Source organism: Takifugu flavidus, chromosome 12, assembly GCF_003711565.1.
Source record: "Takifugu flavidus isolate HTHZ2018 chromosome 12, ASM371156v2, whole genome shotgun sequence".
NCBI classification, from domain to species: Eukaryota; Metazoa; Chordata; class Actinopteri; order Tetraodontiformes; family Tetraodontidae; genus Takifugu; species Takifugu flavidus.
The window spans coordinates 2299476-2323567 of NC_079531.1; the positions used below are offsets into that span (position 1 = coordinate 2299476).

Below are 24092 nucleotides of genomic sequence, written 5' to 3' on the forward strand. Positions count from 1 at the left end.
ACGGTGAAAGTCAACAAATTAGGTCTCAAATGCACAGGTATTCTAAAGGACAGTGAATTAAAAATGGTCAATGAAGAAAAGGTTTGTTAAAAAAAGGGGAAAAAGGATTTAGTTTAAAGTTGTGGTGTCTCACAGTTGAGAGGTGAGGGAGAACAATGACATGAAGGACGAGTTTAGACGCTGGAGTCTGAGCCTGCAGCAGATCCATCATCTCAATTTGCATTTGGATCTGTGTAAAATGGTAAGATATTCATGCATTAACAACACACCTTTACTCTTACAGCACAGTATAAAAGAAGGGTAAAAAGATTGAAGTACGGCTCATTTAAATAAAACCATATGGGACATATGATATCAATCACAATTTCTATTTGCAAATGTGAGGGTTTTATGCAGTGAGTTAGTAAAAGATCCCATTTGATATAAGAAACAATACATAATGGAAAATCAGTGGTGTATATTAACATAACTAAAGGCAAACCTGAATCCTTCACTTAAACCAAAGCAGAGCACCGTTAATTAAAAAAAACACTTTTATTGCCTTAATCCTTTCATTTTGTACAGATTTTCAATATTTACAATATGATGCTTCTAATAAATAGGACAAGTTTCTCTCTACTTTATAGTTTAAGTATTGCACATGCAAAATATGTATAGTGTGAGCTTGTTAAATGAATATGCTGAATCATTATCTTTGTACAATATGAGACAAAATAAAAAGAGACATGGGATCCACCCACCATACTGCTGACCTCAAACTGCTGACTGTCACATGCAACCACGAAGGAGTAGTGACCGTTTGGTTACAGCAAAACCGTGACTTACATCCTGAGAAACATACCCCAAAGGGGAAAAAAACCAAATAAAATAAGCACAAACTTTTCCAGTTACTTACTACACTGCAACAGTGACTCTGAATTCAGTAAGAAACATCCTGCATAACTGAAATAATTACAAAAATTAATAATTACACAAAAAAGCAGTGTGACCTACAACACAACTCTTTATTCAGCCTTTACTTGTGAATAAACCTTTTTTCCGGTTTAAAAAGACTTTGTCTGCCATAGGGAAGTAATCTATTCCTACAAATATATGTGTGTTTTTTTATGTGTTGTGCTGCTTTATCTGCAGTATTTGCATCCTATACAATATACATAAATTATTTTAACATTTAAGAGAGACACCGATAGACACTGAATACGATGTTTTGAGAGTCACATGTGGCACATTTTATGGTCTGTCACACGCGCATTAACAATGTGTCTTCTCCACCACTAGATGGCAGTCTTTCACATAGTTACAAGCCTCCTCGTTTCCGTATTGGAAGGTACTGACAGATGCACAGCCAAAACAATAACAGGAATAAAACTAGGCCCTACGCGGACGAATATCCTATATGCTTTCGTATGTGAGAGGAGGAACGCGCAATCTGGCTAACCTCTGCAGGATTATGGCTTTAGGGTTGACAGGAAGCAGTAAGTCCTATTACCTGCTGTTCACCCTCCCTGCATCTCAGTACCCGAGTGAGAGGAGCCCGTGAAAATCATGCACATACAGAGACATTTCTAACCTGTGACAGACATTTGAGACACGTAATACTGAGACTTTGAGACGTTAATATTTACAGAGGACACCGACTCGATCACATGCACATAATACAGGTGTTTAAGACCCCACATCACAGGTGGAGCTGAGGGAGTGCAGGAGTTCAGAGCTAACTGCATCTTAAATTCACAGATCATCAACAATCATTTCAGTCTGCACATGGTAGTCATACCAGGAACTGGCCAGAATCGGCTGATGGCACTACAGCTGAGCCAATGTTGAGAAAAGAATCATTAGGGGAAAAAACGTGCAGAGATTCAAGAAACCCAAACAGAATCTAATTAAAAATGAGAGAAATTCATGATAATCTCATTTATTTTAATTATCATCCTGGCAAAAAAAAGGGTCTTACCTTATTTAACTTTTTCTGTCCAACACTAAACCAAATGGGATGCGTTCTGGCACATGACTACAGCCCCCGTTGCTGAGGCAAACTGCAAAACACAATTTAAATACAATATATGTGGAGGTTTAAAGGAAGGACTCATTTTCCCAGCTTTTATGGTGATGAAGCTAAAGACTGAAAGCTCAACTGTAGAGGGTGAGGAGTCACGTTTAGGATTTCACTATTCATCCTTCCAGGAAGTCGGATCACAGGAAGAATGTTCCATCCCGCTCTGTGAGCCCAGGCTGCAGCATCGTTAGCTCACTGGTGTCCCGGTGGGGACAGATCTGCAGACACAGGCCACGTCTCTGCTGCTGGTGAAGCTACGCAGCTCTGAACTCGTGCACTTGACTTGAAGTTGCATCAGGGAAACAGACACAAAGTATTACGTGTGTTGTCAGCCCTTGAGAGTCCCTGTCAGAGTAAAGGGGGAGGAATCCTGAACGACCCCTCGTGCTGGCTTACATTAGGTGTTGGGTGAAGAGGTGCCGCTTGTGTCCAGAATTTTCTTTTTAAAAAAAATCTTGAAAAGTTGATGCTGTAGATGACTTTGATCATTCTTCCTTCTCCTGTTAACAGGGATTCGGCCTCACCCAGTGGCATGCACATGCTCGTTCCACATGAACGGTAGGCGGAGCTACTCCATGCCATTCCTCAGCATCTGATTGGCTGCGATCAGCATGACGCTGATGATGAATGCCATGGCGAAGGCGCAGATGAGGCTCTTCCTCACGCACGTCTGACGGTTCTTCTTTGAAGGGTGAACTGAGGTTAAGACAAGGGAAAGAGAATATTAAAACCAGCAATAAAAAACACGATGGCTGGCTAACTGTCTTTGGGTGAGACGTTGATTGTCATGGCGCGTTTAAAAGGCTGGTTTTCCCAGCTGTCTGAATCCAAAGATTTCAGGATCTGTCCAATCAATAATGAAATGAGTTGCAAAGTGCAGTTTAAAGGGTGAGTGGTATTAAGAGGGATTAATTGACATCACCTTGAACGTGGACGCTTTATGACAAATACCGGGCTCGCTCACTCCCTCACACACTCTCTTGATCATTTTCTGCCTGAATCTGCCTCCTGTGCCGACCTGTAACCTGGCACCTCTTCCCACTGCAGGTCGGCGAACTGCTGAGATGATTTTACAGCCCTGCTGCAATTAGGGGAGTCGAGCCAATGACCCGCAGCTATGGCTCACACTTCCACTCATTCTATTTTTATCTCTCATTTCAAGAAGCACTAAAGTCATCAAAACTGCTTCTTGACTGCTCTTCTAAGGAAAATCCAAAGTGGAAAGTCGGACGGGAAGGGCTCCGTCTTTCTTGACTCCTGCATCTCTGGTGGTGTCATTATTAGGAACTTTCCACTTTAAAACACTATTCCAGACTCTCACATCATATACGATGTCAGGTACACTGCTTTTTTTTTTTTTTTTTTAACCCAAAGCGATATCCTTACCATTAGATACACACAGCTGTTTTAGTGAGTCTACACTGAGTTTCTTACACATCCTGGTACTTCTTGGTTTATTTAAACAAACCAATTCTTTTGGGAACCCTCCGGAACGCCACTTCACACCTCTGGATGGCACCGGAAATGAGATCCTGTGGAACTGGGACATGAACTGGGTCATATGTGAGCTCTTTCTCTGACTGAGAGCCTGCCGACATAATAAAAAAAATATTCACCGAACCAAATGATTGGCTGACTTTGGTCGCCAAAAAGAAAGAAAAAGAATATCCACATTTGTGTGAAAATGTATAACTGCTTTTCTTTGTCAATGCAGCAGTTTCAGCAACCTGCCAGCTTATATATGAGTGGATCCGAGCGTCTCCACCGTCAAAGAGAGCGGCATGATGGATTATTAAGAGCCCTTCTGTGGAGAATTCATAGGCATCAATTCTGCTGATTTAAAGAGGGCGCCAATGGAACGAGCATATGTTCGGCTGCTGGCAGGTTGAAGACTGGAGCTGAGACGTGGTCTAGACGTTAGCTCCCAGTCCAGCCGCCTGGACCTGCTGTCATCCTCGTAAAACACCTTCTCGGCTCCTCTACGTTGCTACGAACGTGCCAAACATTCACAATAGGTTTTCTCCAAAGGGCCGCTGCAGCCATGAATAAAATTAAGCATAAGCGGGTTTCCAGACAGCTAACTCTTACCTGTCTCTCTGGTTTAATAACACCAAACACATCACATCATTTTCATCTATAATACTGGTGTTTATGTAAGTTTTAGAACCCCAGGGACAAAATTAGCCCCCAAAGCACTTCCCATTTTACTCATATTGCAGGACTCCGCTCTGCACTGAATCGGTGCCTGTAAACTTCAGTGGTTGCGTTCCCCTTCTATTGTTTTGCAGCTCCACTTCATATTGATCCCATAGTGCAGTGGAGCAGGAGGGAAATCAGGAGCCTTTTATGCTTCCTCGTATATCAGGGTGGTGAAGCGGTAAGCACCACGGTAGTGTGATGAATTGTACTCAGCAGGATGTGCTGTGGCTGAAACGATTGATTTCTCTATGACTGAGCACATTTTGGTGTCTGTGTGTGGCATGTGGTGCTCCCAGATCTCTGGTAAATAAATCTAATCGATGCAGGTCTAGTTTGTCGGGTTAAAAGCCCGTGTCGGGGTAACAACGTTGCCTTCAACATGAACGTAGAACTCTAGAAAGTAGTTAATCATTGTTGATGGCACGTCATCTCAAGACCCGGTGGGCCGATATTTCTCCTCCCAGACACTAGGGGTCCCTGTTCCCCCTACCTTGCTTTAAATCTGAATTCATGTGATTTAAAAAAAAAAGAAGCTAAAATCAAAAGAAATACGTAGTTTTAAAAGAAGATTTCCTTCATCAAGATAAAAGAGTATTCACATAATTGTTTTTTTGCTTGACATTTTTACTCACTCTTGTAGAAACGTTCGTCAGCCCACAAAAGGTCAGGAAATGGAAATTTTCAGGATGAGTTCTCATGCAATTTTCATTCTTACACCTACACCTTCATGTTAAATTCTAAAGATTTTAAGGATTAAGATGAACAATGAAGAGAGACAATGTTGTCCTAGATCAATTTTCCAGGACATGATCCACAGTTTCAAAATTAGAAGGACTCATTTTGATTTTGTTTAAATTTTGTTTGTATTGAAGGGCGAACATTACTGTCACTCTGAGCCATGACAGGAACCTCGGCTCTTCTTTCAGTGTAAAAGCAGCTATCTCCAGAGGTGATAAGCACGTTGCATCATGGGCAATATTATCAGTCCAATGGAAGGTACAGACTCTCACCTTTATCATGACCCCAACCATCTTCTGGACTGGTTGGGACTGGTTGGTTAGATTCCATTTGAGCCCTTTCCTTGTTGTTTCCTCCAAGCATTGTAATATGCCACCAGTATTTATTCTCTTCAATGCTTACAGGAAAAAAAAGAAAGAAACGGATCTAATGGAATCTAAGGAGTCTAATGTTTGTTTTCTATAGCCAAGGCTGCAGACGTTTACTCCTTCCAGAAGGAATTACATAGACTCATTTACTGTGAAAAACCCGACAATCTTCAGTATAAGTCAGACACTGAGTACCTCCATATGTCAGGATGTTGCAGTCTAGCCCAGAGCTAAATCCTCACTACGCACATTTGCCTCTGAGGAGAATGAAATTGTTTCGGGCTGTTGACAAATTAATTGTAGAAGATGGACTTTTTCCAAAAAGAGGGAAAGGAAAGCCCCGGAATACCCACTGCGGCATCTATAAATGTCTAAAAAGTTAACCGGAGTCATGCATATTTTATCTGTGCTGGTTCGTGAACTGGAGCCTCCAAAATCAATAAGTCAGCAGGCACCCGGTGACACTGGCAGCTGTCCCTCATGGATTACTCTGACTTCACCTGCAGCGGCCGCAGCCTGTTCTCCGTTATCACTCACACGCTCCAGCGTCTCAGCTCACCTCCTTCGAACTCTGTCTGACAGTTCCCGGAGTTCTCCTTCAGGCTCTCCTCCTCATTGATGATGATGTTCTCGATGTCCTTCATCGTCAGGTGGTCACGGAAGGCGTAGAACAGAATGTGTTTCAGCTCCTCCAGGGTGATTCTCTGCATGTCGAACTGCAGGAAGAGATGAGGAATGTTTTTTTAATGCTCTTTCGCTGCGCTGTTAGCCTTTTCCTGGTGTCATGTGACAGCTCTGTACAGCCGGTACATACAGCAAACGCATCTAAAAAGAAAAGAAACTGAAAAGAGACTGACAAAATTAAGCATTTACACACCTGAAGCTTTTGTTTTGGACTTTGGGAATAAGGAGATAAATTCATATTAAGGAGAATAAAGAAAGGAAAGACCCCTGTCTCAAGCGTCTATTATTGTCTTATTCTGCCGATTTGGTCTCTCCACAGAGACCTCAATAAGCATGTGGGCTTCAAATCAGCAAGTGAAGCTCACCACTGGTTCTGGAAGGTCATTTGTGATCCTCCTTTAGTGATTTTGAAGGTTATTAAAATGTTTCTTGGCACAACTCCTGTGCTATTTCACACTGTCCACTTTATCTCCGCAAACAAAACTACTGCCAAAATAAAATGAAACCATCCTCGGTATCAGTTGCTGCAAAGCCTGGAGGTCGTTGGCTCCCTCTCTCTCTCTCTCTCTCTCTCAGTATCTCTCTCTCTAAACGCCTTACACACACGTTCCAGACCATTCTTTTTTCTGCAGCGCTGCTGTGATGGATAAAATCAATCCTGCCGCCCTAAAGAAAATACACTGAAAATACCTCTGCACTGTAACAACAGAAGAATCTGAGCGATGTGAACTAGCCAATGAAGGAAAAGCCGACATTCGTCATTCACCCGGACTGAAGGTGAAGTATTTAACGCCGGCTGCTTCTCTATCGCTCACAGGCAAATCTTTAAACAGGTGCTGGCGGTGATCTGTAGATGTCAGAGTGTGTCTGTAATTCCAATAAGAGTGCAGCGAATGACAGAGAAGAAAATTCACTGGCAAGCTCACTCATTAGATAATTACACATCGGATCAATACCATTTGTCATCTCGTCACCTCAGAGAGAGCTAATGAACTCTAATAACAATCACTTTTTCAAATGTTAATCAGCCGCCACGAGGCCTCATTATCAGAGCTAATTAAGTCGGAGGTTAAAGTTTCATCTTTGACAGTCTGGGCCATTAATCAAAGGCAGGATTGTTAAAAAGACGGAAATAATTAACGGTGGTATATAAAGAATTGAATAAAAACAATTAAAAACACTCCATAAACTGGCTCAACATTAAAGAATACTGAAAAACAAACCAAACTGGTTTTAAGAAACGTCGCACAGAAAGCATGACTCCTACATTTTGAAGCACTGATGCTAAAGCTAAAGCGCTACATCACATGACTTACAGTTAAGTTACACTTCATTCAGGTATGTCTCTAAACTCTTGGGTCACTCCTGCCCGGGGATCATGTCCGTTGGCTAATTGTGTTTGCGCGACCTTGATGCGACCTTGCTGCTCCCAACAAGGCCTTCCTTGGAAGGCATCCACAGAAGAGAGTCAGGCCAGTGAAATGATTCATTCGCAGAGCACTCCAGCCGCAGATAAGAAAAGCCATTTGATTTGCACTCTCCACACTCCGGACCTGCTCTTACACGGCGCTCACGTTCTGACCTTTATGAGTGAGTCCGATGAAAGCAACAAATTACTCCCCAAAAAGATGTTCCGTGGTCCGTGTGACATTTTACCTTCTCTAATAAATCCCATGCACAGAGGGGATACCTTTGCTTATCTTTCTACCGCTTCATCTTCAAAGAAATTCAATCACGAGTGTTATCGCAGCTCCAGCGAAGCAGCCTTGAATGGACCATCATGTGGAAATGTCGCGCACCATTATGACCAGCAGAGATGACAATGAGGGGGACCAGGAAGCAAATCTGTCCTAATGACCCAGGCAGTATCACTGTGTAGACATTTGCATAGGGGAAACAGGAAGGGATGATGTTTGGCCGACTTCATGACTGAAACTGAAACAGGAAACAGGTTTCATGAGTAGGCTTGAGCGTCTTTACGGTAAAAAATAGGACGTAACTCTTGCTCCACCTTGTTAATGAGCAAAATACAATTTAATTGGACAAAATACCCTGACCCAGTCAGAGGAAATGCTTTTTTCTCCTCCTGAAAGCAACACAGGATTGTGGAGATAAACCCTACAGATGCTGCCGCTCAGTTCCAGTGACTGTACTGGTGCAACCGTGGTGGAGAATTTGATGGACGGAGACAGAGTCGCCCTTCACAGAGAGAGAGAGAGAGAGAGAGATCTGCGGCGCTACAGTGGGAAACAAGCCTCGCTCAACAGTTCTCACGCATGGCGGGGAGAGGGTGCCAAGAGACGGTGTCCGTCCATCTGCTGAGTTCAGCCTTATGTAGCAAAGCCAAATTATACGGCTACAGATAATGTCCTGCACACACTGTAGAATCCAATTACATGCATTTGCTTATCAATGTTGCAGTAAAACACTTGGGAAACGGTCTTGTTTTTTTGGTTGGCGCCAACACTAATAGATGTGAAATACGCTGCAGCTGGAGACAATCTCAGAGTGCAAATCCAGTGGATCCGGCACAGTCACAGACTCACAGATCTAAGTAATCAAACGTGTACTTTGCCGGTTCTGCAAAGAAATACGGAATTAAATGGATAATTAATGGATAACTCTTACAAAGCTTTTTCAGTTGCTGTGCTCAAAATTTGAGAAAAGAGTACTGAGTTAAAATAAGTTCTCTTTAGAATCCCGAATCAGGGTGAAAAGTAAGAAAAAAGGGTTTAAATCAGCCAACTATCAATATCCAATCGTGGATGATTGAATTAATCAAGTTGAATACCTTTAAATCAAGCTCTAATAGAGCTGGCTGGGTGCTTGGCCTTGGAGTTCATGGCCCTCATTAGTACAACTGCCTGCCCAGAGGAAGAGAAAGTGAGCTGAATGGAGGAATAAATCAAGTCCAGCAGGTGGAGGTGAAAAGGAAAAGGCTGAATTATTTCATTTATATTTCCAGCATGGCCAAGAACCGCAGGCATGCCGCTCTTGAGCCGAAGGGGGTGTTAGAGCAAGAAGAATAAAGCCCTGCACCCAAAAAGACTGGTAAAATACCTGAAACTGAGCCGTATGTGGACGGAAGTGGAGTGGGAGGGAGAGTGGAAGCAAGGGTGGCTGGATGTGGTCCGCCTTCCTGAATCTTGTTAATATTGCAGCAGTGGCGGTTTCTACCAATTGCAAATGGTAGACCGAGACACAGAAATGGAGCCTGGATGTCTGCTGGCCATGAATAATCCTCTCTCATCCTCTTGGCTGATACGAAACGCCTAAAAACCCAACAGATCTAAAAGTTACAGGCCACACGGTCTCTGTAAATTGTCATAAATTGGGAGCTGGAGGAAGATGTGTGCTTTAACAGATCTGTCTCGATGTGACGAAAGCTTGCCTGAGCAAAAAGTCGAACAAATTCTGCTGCGTAACGACATCATTCTAACAACACCGTCATTAGGAATTCTGCCTTTACTGATCCTCCCCAACATCAGCGACAAGACCAAGTAGATTGGCTCCTTTCAATCAGCAGAGTACGGAAAAGACTTAAACCCAAATCTGATTATAGTTCCTGTTGCTTCTCCATAAACAGCAATATTTCAAACACTCCAAAACATCTTTCAGGGGTTGGAGGGGAGCCATCAGATGCAGTGAAATGTACTCTATATTCTTCTGTGGACTGTTGCTGCAGACTCACAGCAATTACAATAGTGTGTATTCAGGCTAAAAGCAAAAGGTTTTGATCTGTATAAGCCTCTCAGACAGGATGGGGCGTTAAAAAATGAGCTCAGTTTGTGCTCAAGGTGTCACTTCAGGTGAAGACACAGGAATTAAGCTCACCTTCCAGTTCCAGCTGAACCAATTCAACGCAAGCAGCTCAACAAGCTGATGAAACAGAACAATAAAATGTAACACATCGAAATCGACTCAGTGTCACAATATTATATAACTAAAGTTTGTACCGAGTTTGGAAAAAAAACAAAAAAGCTCCTGAGTCAGTAATTGTCAATATGTGGGGAAAATTCAATAATGTTGGAGAGGAAATTCAGCAAAATTCAATAATGCCGCTGAGGGAGTGGGGACACAGAGGGATTAAAATTCAGACAAAATTCAGCTTTTGTGTTCAAATCCATAATTCCAATTGAAGCATGCAGCATTATATTCAAGTGAAGGTCTGGAATCTGTGACAATATAATTATTAAAGAACTAATAACATCCTCTCTTAAAAAGCAAAGCAAATAAAAAATGAACCAAATGGTAATTAGGACATGCAGAAGCTTTAAAAATAGGATCAATTTACCAGAAATTCCAGCATCAACAAATCATTTTGCATAATTATTCCATAATTATTATTTTTGCAGGAAAATGTAACGTTGAATATATTTGACTTTCCTTTCAGTGAAGGACTAATATACGTCTCACGACCACTAAAAGAATTCTGAATTATGACGGCGCTGGTGCAGCTTGATCTGCTGCAGCCTCCCTCGGAGCTGCACAAATCACCATCTCATCATTTTTCTCAGCCCAGCGCAGAGATTAATTAGTTGGATGTCAGTGGCACTGTCCTGCAATTAAAAGCGCAGAGGTCCTCTAAAATTCATAAGCCATGCATCTTCAATATTTATCACCCAGAAATGAAGGACCTCCGTGTGACCCGCAAAGGAAACATTCCAGCCTCTGAACGAAATAACTCAAAGCGCGCCAGCCAGTTTCTGAGAAATAATCTTGATAAAAGGTTGCAGTTACTTGATTATAAGGTTAGAAATATTCATAAGAGATTATCAGATGTTATCAGAGTGTTAAGGAGCAGATACGAGTGAGTAGGAAGGTGAGTGTGTGACACGGAGTGAGTCGAACCGCTCCAGCTGGTGAGGATGTGACACTTCGGCTGACATTAGCAGAATGAGGAAAAGCGCTCAGCAGACAAGGTCCCGATGCTGCGGCAGCTCGGAGAGGCCCAACCTGAATCAAATGATAAGCCCTTCCCCGAGTTAGCCAGTCTCTGCTGTTAGATAACTCCCAGAAATCCCACAAAATCCCAAAGGGAGGAAGGTGTAATGCGAAACAATGTCAAACCTATCAAATAAGGATTACACGAAACTCGCGGAGTTGGACGTTTTCACTGTCACGCTCCCCCCACGGACATTTCCTGATACTGCTGCGATTCCGGGCTGGTTTTATGCTACAGAAAGCGTTCCTTTCATCGGAGAAGTATATCAGCCTTTACCGATCAGAACTGCCTCTGGGAATATTGCTCGGAGAAATTGGTGCACTGATAGGAAATGTGTTATCTTTTTTATTTGTCAAGCGTGCTCTCTGAACATAATGGGCCTCAACAGCGTGGAGATGATGGATGGATCGTTCATTCATTAGCTGGCTCGGCACTTTGCGCCATTGTGCGTCCCTGCGTGAGGTTATTTTTCCCCCATCTTGTTGCATTTCTAAGATGAGTTTCAACCTTTTACCCTGACACAAATGCTGCATGGGATGTTTTTTAATGCTAGAAGATAGCAGAGCCAAAATAAGACAATAGCTTAATAAAGGGACCGTGAGGCATGTTCACCAATAACGCTCCAGTAAATACGGTCAACACAGCCGATAAGGTATTCATGGGTTGAGATTTCCCTCCTCGCATCGAAAGCCACAGGCTTTTGCCCCCAACAACAACCTCTGATGGAGCTGATGATGCGTGAAGAGGACTGACTCGCTGACTGTTCCTGTCACAGCCGAACAGCCCGTTCTCTCCCTCGCATCTGCTCGATCTGCCGTCGCTCCCATCCCCGCTGCCGCCACTGTTGGCGCGTCTATCAGCGCCTCGCACAGTCAATCTTTTCCATCTCGCGGGTCTGACGTTTGCTCTCATCGTCGCGCGACACCGCTGATACCTCTGTCAGCCTTTCGGGTGTACGGAGAGACATCTGTCACTGTCACATATCAGCGGCATCATTCACGATAACACTCAGGACAGATGCCGAGGGGACTTAACAGCCTGATCGCAGGTTTTACGTTTTAGATTTAGGCCGCTGCGCAAACAGGTGACTTACCTGCCAGAAGATGGTGTCTATTGTGTTGCCCAGGAAACCTTCCCTTGTTTCAGAAGACAGGAGTTTGGGTCCGAGGATGGTCATGAATTCGTTGAAATCGACTTGGCCGTCACCTGGCACAAGTAAAAGAAAGAAAACTACCTCATCATACATGCTACATACATCATTTTTCAAGTGCTTTAATTGAGTTTCGAGGTCTACCTCACCAGGACATTAGATGCATCTTAGCGGCTTTCTTTCTACGCGATGTCTAGAGATTCTAAAATGGGAATCAAGCTCACTGATTCTTGCAAAAGTTCCCAACCAAACCAGCCACAGATGAAGACATTGTTTGACAAATACCTGGTAGCTTATTCAGAAGCGACATTAGCATTTTGAACATGTCGGATGAGATTGGATCCATTTATTTTCCTGTTCCATCTCAACTTCACCAAGACAACAGTTGACACAGTGGGAACGGTTCAGGCGGCGTGAAGAGTCCTGCTGTTGTCCCTCCATTATTGAGGAGGGGGCGGGAATAACAAATGATCTTCATGTCCTTTTAACAGCCGGCAGTTCTGAATCTGTGAACCTGAACACGGCTGCTGAGGAAATTCAACACATTGCATCTTTTCCTCTCGGTGTAAAATGCAGAAATGTCGGAGGCTTTAGCCTGTGAGTTTGTCCAGTTTTTGACAAGAAATGTCTATTTTCTGCAGAAACCATGCGGTGAAAGTGGCATGTCGGGCTGCACATGGAGCAGATTGATGGTTTTACTTCATCTCGTCCTCAGAACAAGGACTTCCTGCCATGGCCAGTGATCCCTGCAGCCAGGGATCTGATTTCCAATTTAGGCCAGAAGAGATAATTCATGCAGTTTTTGGAAAGAATCTGAATAAACTCTTCACAAGACCGGAAAATAAATAACTGAATAACACAACCTTTTCTTTTCTGGAGTGGGAAAAGGGAACTTTCATCTACTGCAGTCGACAGCACCTACAGTCATTTATTATACATGATGGTTTGTTTTTTAACTCACTGATTCTGTCAGGCGTCTCTTCATGTGCCGCGGTTTAAAAAGCACCGACATCAGGAAATGTTGCGGAATATTCACTATTCGCTTTGTCTGAGTCACCCTCAGCGCCCGTCAGAACAAAGACACCTGTTTTTTGGTTTTTTTTGTTTTTTTCACCCGTCTTTTCCTGCGCGGTGTCACGTCCGCACATCCCAGCTTGATAAAGGTGATGATGAATGATTAAATCCTGCTGCCTTTGAAGAAAACCGGTTGTATTTGGGTTTTTGTTGATACGGGTTTTACCTTCAAGGCCACAGAAACACTGTCTCAAGGTCGTTGACCACAGCGCAGGATTGGCTGAAGCTGGAATATCAGCTGTTGTTTTAAACATGTGAATGCGAATGCAAAGGATTCTTATAGCCTCATGAAGGTCATACAGACCTCGGTTAGAGAAAAACACATCAGATAAGCACCTTAACCTATCAGCTGGACCAGCTGGACCTGGCTGCTGAGCACAGAATCAATGATCCAAGACCCAGCCTTCACAAGTGCGCACAGCAGACCCAATTATAAGCCTTTTCTCTTCTCTGTGATTATCATATCATTCTTTCATACTCTAAAAGAAAGTGGTGCTGGCCTTGACCGGGACTGAATTTCTGGTTTCGGAACTGTAATATTCGCCAACAACTATTGGAACTATTGAATGTGGGTTTCACACTATTCAGCAGGAGTAATTAATCTTTGTGTGCTCAGGTATTTGCAGAAAGGTTCCAATCAATCAGCATACAACTGCACATGTTATTAAACTGGACAGAAATAGAATCTATTCCACAGAAGCTTTTCTGTTTCACAATCAAAATATGCCTATTTGACAGTGACTAATAGAAAGTCACTCTTATGCAGCCTTTTTTTTCAAATAACTCTAAAACATACAGGTAGAAACAAGCATGAGAATCAAGTGAGCACATGCATAATCCATAAAATCCATAAATAAAATCACACGCCACAGACAAACGCTGCTGTGACCTCCATCAGTAGCCTCGTCTGCTTCTTTAAGTCGCAGCATCAAGCCGCAGCCCCGAGGCACAAAAGCCGCTCTGCGACTCTGAAGACGATGAGTCACAGGCGGAATAAACAGGTCCAACTTCTTAATATTAAATATGCAGTCTTAATCACACAGAATTTCTCTCTACACTGTGAAGAATTTAAGTGTTTACCAGTAATCCCACATTTGCATATTGCATCTTTGCCCGTCCATCCTTTCTAGAAAGTGTCAGTCACTCACTGAAACTTGGCCCTGTTCAAACGGTTTTCAGGAAAAAGGGATTTGTTGGGCGCTCGGTGATTCTGTCAGGAGACAAAAGGCCAAAACTGGCTACAGGTGACAAAAGTGTTCAACAAATAAATTAAAAATGCAATGAGGAAACAGAAGTGTTTAGAAGCCACTGTGAATGTGAATACACAAATAGGCAACAGAGCGAACAATCATCATTCACTGCAAATCTCTTTTCTGATGAGACGGCAGCACATTTACATGTTTATGACAGAGTTGTTGTTTTTTTAAAGCCGTTCAGGCTGTAACGGGTCGAGCCGAGCCGCATTGTATGCTACATTTTTGCATCTGTGGGTGTTCATGTGACTCACCGTCCATGTCTAGTCTCTGCATGATGATGGCCAGCTCCACCTCGCTGGGCATGTAACCCAGAGAGCGCATGGCCATCCCAAGCTCCTGTTTGGAGATGAAGCCGTTCCCGTCGCGATCCAACACCTTGAACGCCTCTCGGATCTCTGCCAAATTTAAGCAAGGAATGGACTCGGAATCAGCAGTGAATCAGTGCAGATATGAACACTCTGCTTCCATCTCTACATCATGTGACTTTCACTTCATCTGAATCTAATTGGGCCAATTTGAACTTAAGCGTCCCCCCTCATTTATCGTCATTCCCAAATGTATTTCCGCCTCTCTCGCTCCTCTCGCCTTCTCGCAATTCCGTTTCAGAAATTCAATCCTCTCTCTCATCGCCGCCTCAAGTTAACGAGATCAATTTCTGCCATTGATCCATTTCCCCACCTGCTGGATGAGCCAGCGCCATTTTCACTTTAGCACGTTTGGGTCCTGGTTCCCTGGCGGTGTCGATGGCTGAGGTCTGTCGGGGAGCGGCTCCCTGGACCCGGCAACTGTCGGGTCTCATTCCCGCCGCCACCGATCCAAACGGGTAACGTGTGTCAAGCAATGACAGCTCGGACGGGTGTTGCATGGTGTCTGTGTGCACAGATTAGTCACCAGAAGAATCGCTGCTTAATTCATCAGCAGGGCTTCTGTGAATGTTCCATATCAGCGTGGAACAGCCTAACGGACTAATCAATCCAAAGGAAAAGGTAGAAGGTCAAATTGTTGCTGAATTCCCTATATTGGGCTTTAGCCAAAAGAAAACACGCGTATTTACTTAAGGTTTCTTAAATAGAGTCAAAGCTGAATCAGCAGTCGGTTCATTTACTGTCAAGCCGTGTGGTCGGGTTATCTGTGGAGGGAGGGTCGGGCGAGAGAGAGAGAGAGAGACTGACAGACATTTGCTGTGTTCGTAGGGAGAACACGTGGACGCTGCCATTCCACCCTGGGGAATAATCACAGGCTGGGCAGCAGGATCGATGGTTTAACTTGGACGAATATTTCAAGCGGGACAAAAGCACCAGAAACGTGGACACTGACTAACATTCAACGAAGCGGCATTGAGGGGAATATGTGCTATTATTGATTATGATTGAGCTTCTTTTGGGTGGAGCAATTAAGATTTAACAGCCTTTTGTGGTGGCATGAACCCAGACATTCAAAATCCAGTAATTAGTGGATGAGCCCATCAATCATCGTATTATCTGCTGCTCTGCTGACATCCTGAATCAATCACACGGCTACTGATATTAAAGGAGCCAACTATAAATGGAGCGCCAATAATAAATAGCATAATTAAAGAGAGAACAATGTTTTGGTCATGCCGGGTAGATAATAGGAGGGCAGCCATCTCTCACCTGCCACTGCATTCCCCCAACAACAGCTCCATAACCGCTAGTATCATTTGTAACAAAAGAATGGATTGATGGAAAATAATCTGTCAGGCACACATGCACAAAAATGCTGACAAAACCCCATCAAAGCATCCCAGATTGGTTTTCCCTATATGAATAAATGAAAGAGCGAGGCCTTTGTTGATTACTTTCCATGTTTTCAGTGCTCAATGGAACAGAACAGCCACAAAGACAGAGATAGAGAGGTATTTAAATGACTTTTCATGCATTAATTTCTTTATTTGTCAAGGCCAATCCCACTGTGGACGTCAGTGGATGCTGGAGTGAAGTCCACCTTCTCCAAAACAACCAAAAAAACAACCAAATTCAAATTAGAATGAGAGCTACCTTTCACTCTCAATAAAGTGAGTTTACCAATAAGACTAATGCTAATATTCTAGACCTGTTCATCCTGTCTGGCTCCACCAGACCCTCCTGGGGAGGTGTTCCAAAATTCCCTCAGGTGGTCTGGGAATTCCACTAATTCTCCCAGATGGATGGATGGATTTTTTGACCGTCCAGCTCTAATGTGGTAAATTTGACTTCAAGTTACGCTGACAAAAATAAAATATCTAATTGAGAATAAAAGACAGCTCCTCTGAATGTCTGTCCGTCTGTCAGTGAGTGTAATTTTATCTTTGTGCTGCCTTCAGGTGCCACAAACACCCAATAGATTCAATTCTCACCATCAGTCCCACATACCTGAGAATCACCTCAGCCTAAAAACATCTGCCGAGTGAGACTTGGTGATTATTTGGGGTGGAGGTGGCGGTGGTGGCCTTTCTGTTCACGGACTGGCGAGCACTGATGATTTGAGCAATTGTTCAGACTTGTCGCTGTCTTTCTTGCGAAACAGCACAAGAATGTATTGGAGGTTTAAAGCCAGGACGTCTAAGAGTCTCCGTGTCAGTGAAGGTTCAGCTTTTACTCGGTGGAAGGTTTTTATATTGAGCTTGATCTCTAATGATCAAGCTCACATCATTTGTTTGTAGGATTAATAACAGAAGGGAGATAATGAAGAGAACAGCTGTGCAGCAGGTGAACCACTGCATGGAGCAAAGAGAATATCTTCCTCTGAAGTGTGATCAAACATCCCTGACCTTCTGCAGCTCTTGGTAAGGTGCAAAGCACTCCTGAGTGAACACGACTGACTTGACTCATTTATAGCACGATAACAAAAATAAAATTCTATCTTTTACTGGGTGAAAAACATTTACCGCAGTTTTTTTCTGCTCCGTTCCCCCTCCAACCTTAGCCTGATTGGTTTGAAGACAAAAGGTATCCACCACTCCTGGCGTGCACGGCTTTTATTTGTCTTCTGAACTCAAGTTGGGTCCAAAACATCCACATCTCTGTAGCACCAGCACCGGGCTCTATATAATCAATCCCAATCGCATGATAACACGCTCGACAGGCAACAGTTAATGTTTAGTTGACCTCATGAGGACCCTCTGGAAACCCACCAAACAAAATTAATCAGCTGGAGCAGGCATGAGAGCAAATAGGCCCGCGCATATTAAAATCCGACCCCGTCGGAGTATCTGGCCGTTATCGTGTATTGTGTAGCCAATTTCCAGGCAGCAGTGTAATGTTTCATCCATAGATGTATATTTTCAGGTTGACTGGCTGCCTGTGCTGCTGCTGCTAATTGATTCATTTGGAAGGGAGGTAGACGGAGAAGCTAACAGATGTTGCTGGGAAGATAGGCCGCCCGAGGAATGAGTAGGACTGGGCTTTGTCGGCCTTGAAAGGGAAATTTCAAAAATGGTTTGTCTTTCAAAACTTTAGCGATGATAAAACAAAGAGAAACCTCACCAGCGAGCTCCTCCACAGAGATGCTGGCCAGAACGTCGCTGTCGCTGTCAGACAGCGAGCGGTTCAGGTAACTTCCCTTGTAGAGCAGACCTGCCGTCACATGGTGGAACGGCATCTTCTCCCTGAGAGAGACGACACAGAGACACACGTCCAAGTTCATTTGTGACAGGAGGAAACGGCGCCATTTGTGTTGCGAAACCCGTGCTCAGAAATGCACAAATCCTCTTTTCTGTCGCATTTGAGATGAAGAGGTGCATAAATAAATAAATAAGTACAAATGTTAGTCCATCATCTAAGTGGAAGCAGCTCTGCGGATCTGCGGCGCTGCTGCTTAAGCAAGTAAATGCCACAGCCTGAACGAGATCAATAAATGACGCAGAGCTCATTCTCCAAATGGACAGCAACAAGCTGAGGGGAGATGTCGGCGAATATGCTCGTATGCGCCGGGCAGGAGCGTGTGAGCATGTGGTTTACGTGCAAATGTACTGAGGCACTTAATTATTCACTAAACTGGAGCCCAGGGGGACAGAGGTAAAATAAGAAGAGAGCAAAGATATTTGGATGGCTGCTCTCTTCCTTCTAATTGGATTCTGTCCCGATGAGAAACCTGAAAACGTCACGCAGGAGCTGAATACTTCAGCCACCAAGTGTCGATAACCAACCAGAGGAATAAAAATATGTCATCAACTTCACAGGAAGTTGTCCGTCCACGTCACACGCTCCTCCTGTGCTCCGATAGAGGAAGCCTTCAGTTTCAATAAAATCGGGCACAATTTAGGAGAATCATGCAGAGGTGATGGTTTACCGTGGAAATAAAAGCTCATGAAAATCACTTTAGTCTCACACACAGACTACCCAACCCAAGTGCTGGGGGTGATTTAGTGCTTTGGTGTATTTGATCAAAGCAGCAGCCCCAGTGGGGAGTCAGTGAATAGAGCGATGGAGCGATTTGTAGCGGGCTGAACCACTGAGAAACACACAGGAACACAGCGTGGAGCTGCAGACTCAGGCCAGGAGGACCAACAGAGACGTATCAAAACCATTCCTTTCCTTCAGTGGGGAAATTAGCATCAAAACACGAGTCGGAATCAATCAAGTCTGTGCAGAGGTTTGAGTGACGTTAACAGCGCCTATGCTACTGGTAAAAACGAGCATCTGAAACAGACGATCCATTTCCCATGAAAATAAAAATCATAGTTTATAAACTCATGCATTATTAATGAAGAAGGGCCTGGTGTACTCTGGCTGCTGCGCCATTCTCCCCTCCATAATCCATATCTGCCCATGTTTCACTGGTCCGAGCCGGCAGCAATCTGTTGCCTCACAAATTGAAATCTGGTTCCAACATCGTTCTTGTTTGTCACTTTAATAAGCGCACGAAGACGTCTGCGACTACGCCCACGGCTTCATTACGACCAGCACGCGGTGTCAGAATCTTTCATTTTCCCAATTCATCAATTATTCACACATATCTCTCAACTGTCATCATGAATACATTACAATCATCATTCTTGTCAGCTCCTTTCTGGCCTAACAACACGTATCAGATGTCTTCAGGGGGCTGCTGGACGCGCTTCTCAGATATTTAGGATTATAATTACCTTAAAAGGAACAAAAGCTGTGTTTTACAGCTAATTGTGTAGCGTTATAGAGGCGGTAACGTGATTCAACATTTGTTCCGTTGTCTCACGTTCCTGTGACTTTAAGTGCTTCTTTAGTGATCTAATTATGAGGCCAAAAGCCCCAAAGAAGAGAGCATTTAAGAATAATGACGAGACAAGTTGAAGTAAACAGCGGGAATGTTTCAGAAGCATTTTCATCCAAATGTCTCTTTATACAGTTGCTCAGGAAGCTCCAACCAGCATGTTTGACAAACCAATGCCTTCTATAATTGAATATCTTCTTGTTGAAGTCATCAAAATGTGATCTTTTTATAGCTAATTGGGTAATCAAAGTATTCACTGTGTTTGAATCTAGCAGACACCATGTGATAAGAACTAAATTTAAAACTGAAATTTGACACTACAACATCTCATTGAGGAAAAACAAGCTAAACCAAAAACATCTGAAAACATCTGTTAGATCCGGTCAGGAGTTCTGGGTGGGTAACAGCCAAACCATGAACCTTCATCTCTTTGACGGAGCACACAACGGAGCAGAGGAGACATCTGAGGTGATAAATGTTGTAACATCGTTGTCAGCTTATGTTATCATGAGGAGATGCCTCCTAACAACAGCTGCCTGCACCAGAAACCCCCCAGGTAAAATATGCATTGACTTAAATAATGTTTAAAGTGGGTTTTTGGAATTTTGTTGCTGCTTAGGTTGAGAAAAATGTCTTTCTTCCCCCCAGCAAATCAACCTGCACCGAGGCTTTAGCATCCCACCACGCATGGTTTAGCAAAGACGAATTTAGGTCCATAACAAATTTAAAAACACTGCATTATAGAACAACACTGAATATAAATAAATATTTCTTTGGAAACAAGTGAACCAAGAAGTAAACCTGGAAAAAAAAGACACCTTTTGCCTCGAAGAGCGCAGAAGGAGCTTGGGAGATAAACAGTAGGTGCAATATTTCACTATAATATCTGAGAAGGGCAGAAGGTTCTCAGATGGACTCAGAATAAAGTGCTGGAGCCATAAACAGCTGACCTCCTCCTCTCTGAAAGACACCGCTCAACACAGCCGCTCACATTCTTCAGTATCATTACGCTTTGATTAAATTGATCAAGGTCCCAGCTGAACAAGCTAATTTGCCCTTCAGGAGCTGAGCAACATACAGTCATCACCTCATTCCCAAAATAATCACCTCGGCTTCAACCAAGGACACGTCAATTTTCTCCCTCTGATCAATATTCCTCTCACACTTTGATATTCCAGCTCAGACAAGAAGCGTTGTGGAGCTTAAAAGTCAGATTCTGGCAACAAAAAGGTCTCATTAGAGAAATCTACAGTATGGTGCCATAGCCAGACGCACTAATGAATCTTGCATGTCTTTCTTTTCAGTAATATATTTTTAATACTATAAATCAGAATCTTTCTTAACACTAAATAATCTTCTAGCTTGATTAAAGTCTCTCAGCTATATTAATCCGTCAGTGCAACTTTTGCAATCAACCCTGCAATAAAAAATCATTTAAAAAAAATAATTAAAATAAAAATAAACCTCTCTGGCCATGACTGGAGCCATTAGCCGATGCTGGTACACAAACTCAGTTTCCTTGAGTCAGGGTCCACCATCAGAAAGGACGCGTCTCGCTGGTGCTGAGGGCTGCTGAGGCTGGACCTGAGGACTCTAATCCTAGGAATAACTTGAGGCTCTGTCGTCTCCAAGGACAGTGTCTACTGTCACCCAAAGTCTCTGCATGTTCAGCAGCTCAGCAGTCGGGAAACGTGACGAGTGCGGCTGCTGCAGCAGACATTCCCGACGCACGATATCAGTCGGGGGTCTGAATCCCTGCTCAACGTTCTTTTGAAAAAACACAATCATTTGACCCAATAGACAAAATCAATGCGTGGAGGTTGTTTGTATTCAATCAGGGCTCTATAGGAGGTCCTTTTGAGAAAATGTAAACATGAGGAAACCACCATAAAGGGTTGTTTTCGGTTCATTTCTCATGCCCAAAGAATTTTAAGGCAGTCTGAGAGTATTCCTGCATTATTCCAGCCTTTCTGAGGGTTGTGGAGGCTGGCGCATAGCATTACTGAACCCAATTACAGTAGTAACATAAATAAATGCACCTTCGCTGCAGTTATTCCTGTACACCTTGAAGGAAAAAAGCACCGCTTGTCCTGACACTTCAAGGATAAGACGGCGATGACGTGAGCAATTCCAACATTCTGACCCCGGAGGTAGAAACACAATTAGAATACACCTTGTCCTCAAAGAACTGGCAGGAAAATAAAATGCACTCAGTGCACTCATGAGATGCAGCAGATCTGGGAAAATGTCCCAGCGTTGACATTCACCTCAGACCAACCTGCAGGTACCGTCCGGAGGGTCCAGCATGTTGATCTCTCAGAGGAACCTCCTCGTTCTGGGAACGCTGATACTGTCACCAGCTGTAGCTCTGTTTCAGAGATGAATGTCGCCAACACCTTTGGTCTCAGCATTGCCCTATAAAAACGCAGCCTAGGCTAATGACTGAGGTGGTACCACCTTCCAGAACAACAATTACTGTACTGTCGCTGCACACTCATAACTTGATTCATCCTTCTCTCCTAAACCGCAGCAGAGGTGGGATTGTTGCATTTTACGGTGCTGGAATGTGAAAAATGACTTCATTCATTTATGAGGATGCATCAAACTCTTATGAGCTCCTTCTACAGCCGGCGTTTTATTCAGAACTTTGCTTGACAAGTAGGCCAAACGGTTTCTCACATCCGGGTCTGTGGACTCGCTCAGTCAACAGCAACAGCCCGGTGCTGAAGTCGGAACGCTGTGTACCGGCAGCACAGCCTTCCAGCAGAAATGGGCAGCACTGAGAAGATTCAGATTATAATGACTATGCATTGAAATAGAACTCATTACTGCAGGCTGTTGGTACAAACAGGGAATTCAACCGTCAACTTTTCAAATCCCCTTCAATCGCATGTAAAACTGCTGCTATTACAAAAGAAAGACGGCGTAAAACCAAGAACGAACCTCATCTGATTGAGCTACAGCCATCAGTTCCAGACAACCAACCACTGTGCTCATAGAAAAGGTGGCTTTTATCTGCATCACGCTGCACATGACTGCTACCAAAGGCGGTAGGTGGCGTGGCAGTGGCGAGTCATTAAACAGCTCACTTTAGTTAAGAACAAGTTTAAAGTGCAGCGTACACCCATCAAAGGGGTCTGGAACCTGTACCAGAGCAGGAGGGATTCAGACAGAGGGATTTCAGGCACCTTCACCAACCCAACGGTGCTTCTCTGCAGTGTAAGATGACACCAAGGTACACAACCCGCACAACAGCGTGAATATACCTCAAACTTGCATTCAAAATAAGGTCAAACGCACATGAAGCAGGAGGACTCGCAGCCTGTCCTGGCAGCTCTTTCTGCAACGCCTTGAAGAAGCCGCCCTGAAACAATAAAAGCCACCCGAGAGACATCCAAAGCCTCGGTGAGGGAGAAGAAGTCATCTGCTGTGAGGGAAGAACACACTGCCAGCACGTTTCCTGCAGCAACACACTCTTCCTCTCTCTTGCATACCGATTCTTACCCACACTGGAGGCTTTGGCCGTACTCAGCAGAATCCCGCAGCGCTACAGGCTCCCTCTCCGGACTCTCTATCATGTCCAGCAGCCCGTCTCTCAGGTAGGGGTGTCCTGGCAGGTCTCCATTCACCTCAGAGTGCAGCCCTGGTGATGGGATCATGCCGGTGGGCTGTGGATCAGCCTCTGTGACCTCCTCCTCCATCAGAGCCTCAGACGCGGCCGTGCCTACAGCAGCAGTGGTGGACTGCCTGTCCACAAACCACTGAGTGCGGCCACAGCTCGGGCTTGTCCCGGAGAAGCGGCATCAGCTCCCGGGAAAGCCGTTGTTAATATTTGAGCAGTGAGACCAGCAGGTGAGGCAGCGCCGCTCACGCTCCGCTCCCCAGCTCCTCACTCCCTCCCTCCCTCCCTGAGACTCCCTCTCTTCCCCTTTGCTCTCTCACTCAACTACTCCCCTGTTAAAAAATAAAAAATAAAAAAAAAGCATTCCTCCAGATGAGGAGACGAAGAGGGGGCCTCATTCGAGACAGATTGAGCCGTGCACGAGAGTGCGCGGAGGCAAAAAAACAACAACAAACAAACAAAGAAAACACGGAGAAAAGCGCACAGTCAGAACAGAGACGGTGGGGTTGTGATGGCAGATGAGGAGTCTGCAGGAGCCACTTTGGGATCTCAGTGGGTTCTGCAGATCACCACAGGGGTCCTCGGGAACATTGCGGCCAGGCGACGTGCGTGCGCCATCGTTTGGAACAATTGCGCACGTTTGGAGCTCAAACGCTGCTGGACGTCCAGTCCAGAGTATCACGCACCTTTCTGCGAGCTACTCGTCGCCAAGGTGACAGAAGTGGCTGATTTTTAGTTCGAATTATTCAGTTAGATGTGACCAACGCGGCACCGGCGCTACTTTGACCCAGGAAGACAAACTAAAGG

General features: G+C 44.2%; 1 protein-coding gene across 2 annotated transcripts; it reads right to left on the reverse strand.

Moving 5' to 3' along the window:
- Positions 1-515: 515 nt before the first annotated feature.
- caln1 (calneuron 1) lies at positions 516-23555 on the reverse strand. 2 transcript variants are annotated; one of them, XM_057049007.1, is made up of 6 exons: positions 23168-23555; positions 17959-18080; positions 14725-14868; positions 12087-12199; positions 5924-6080; positions 516-2755 (listed from the first exon to the last, which is right to left on the reverse strand). In XM_057049007.1, exons 1-6 carry the CDS (start codon positions 23362-23364, stop codon positions 2628-2630), a joined length of 861 nt encoding a protein of 286 aa, XP_056904987.1. In that variant the 5' UTR covers positions 23365-23555; the 3' UTR covers positions 516-2627. The 2 variants fall into 2 exon arrangements, with proteins under 2 accessions (XP_056904987.1, XP_056904988.1); XM_057049008.1 differs by lacking the exon at positions 23168-23555 and adding an exon at positions 22964-22982.
- Between the last annotated feature and the right edge of the window lie 537 nt (positions 23556-24092).

Bases quoted from the DNA above. Each gene is read 5' to 3' on its own strand.
- caln1 (XM_057049007.1), bottom strand. From the start codon at position 23,364: ATGGAGGAGGAGGTCACAGAGGCTGATCCACAGCCCACCGGCATGATC. The intron at 14,869-17,958 runs GTGAGGTTTCTC...TAAATTTGGCAG, and splicing joins CTCTGTGGAGGAGCTCGCTG to AGATCCGAGAGGCGTTCAAG. The intron at 2,756-5,923 runs GTGAGCTGAGAC...TCTTAACCTCAG, and splicing joins TCAGACAGAGTTCGAAGGAG to TTCACCCTTCAAAGAAGAAC.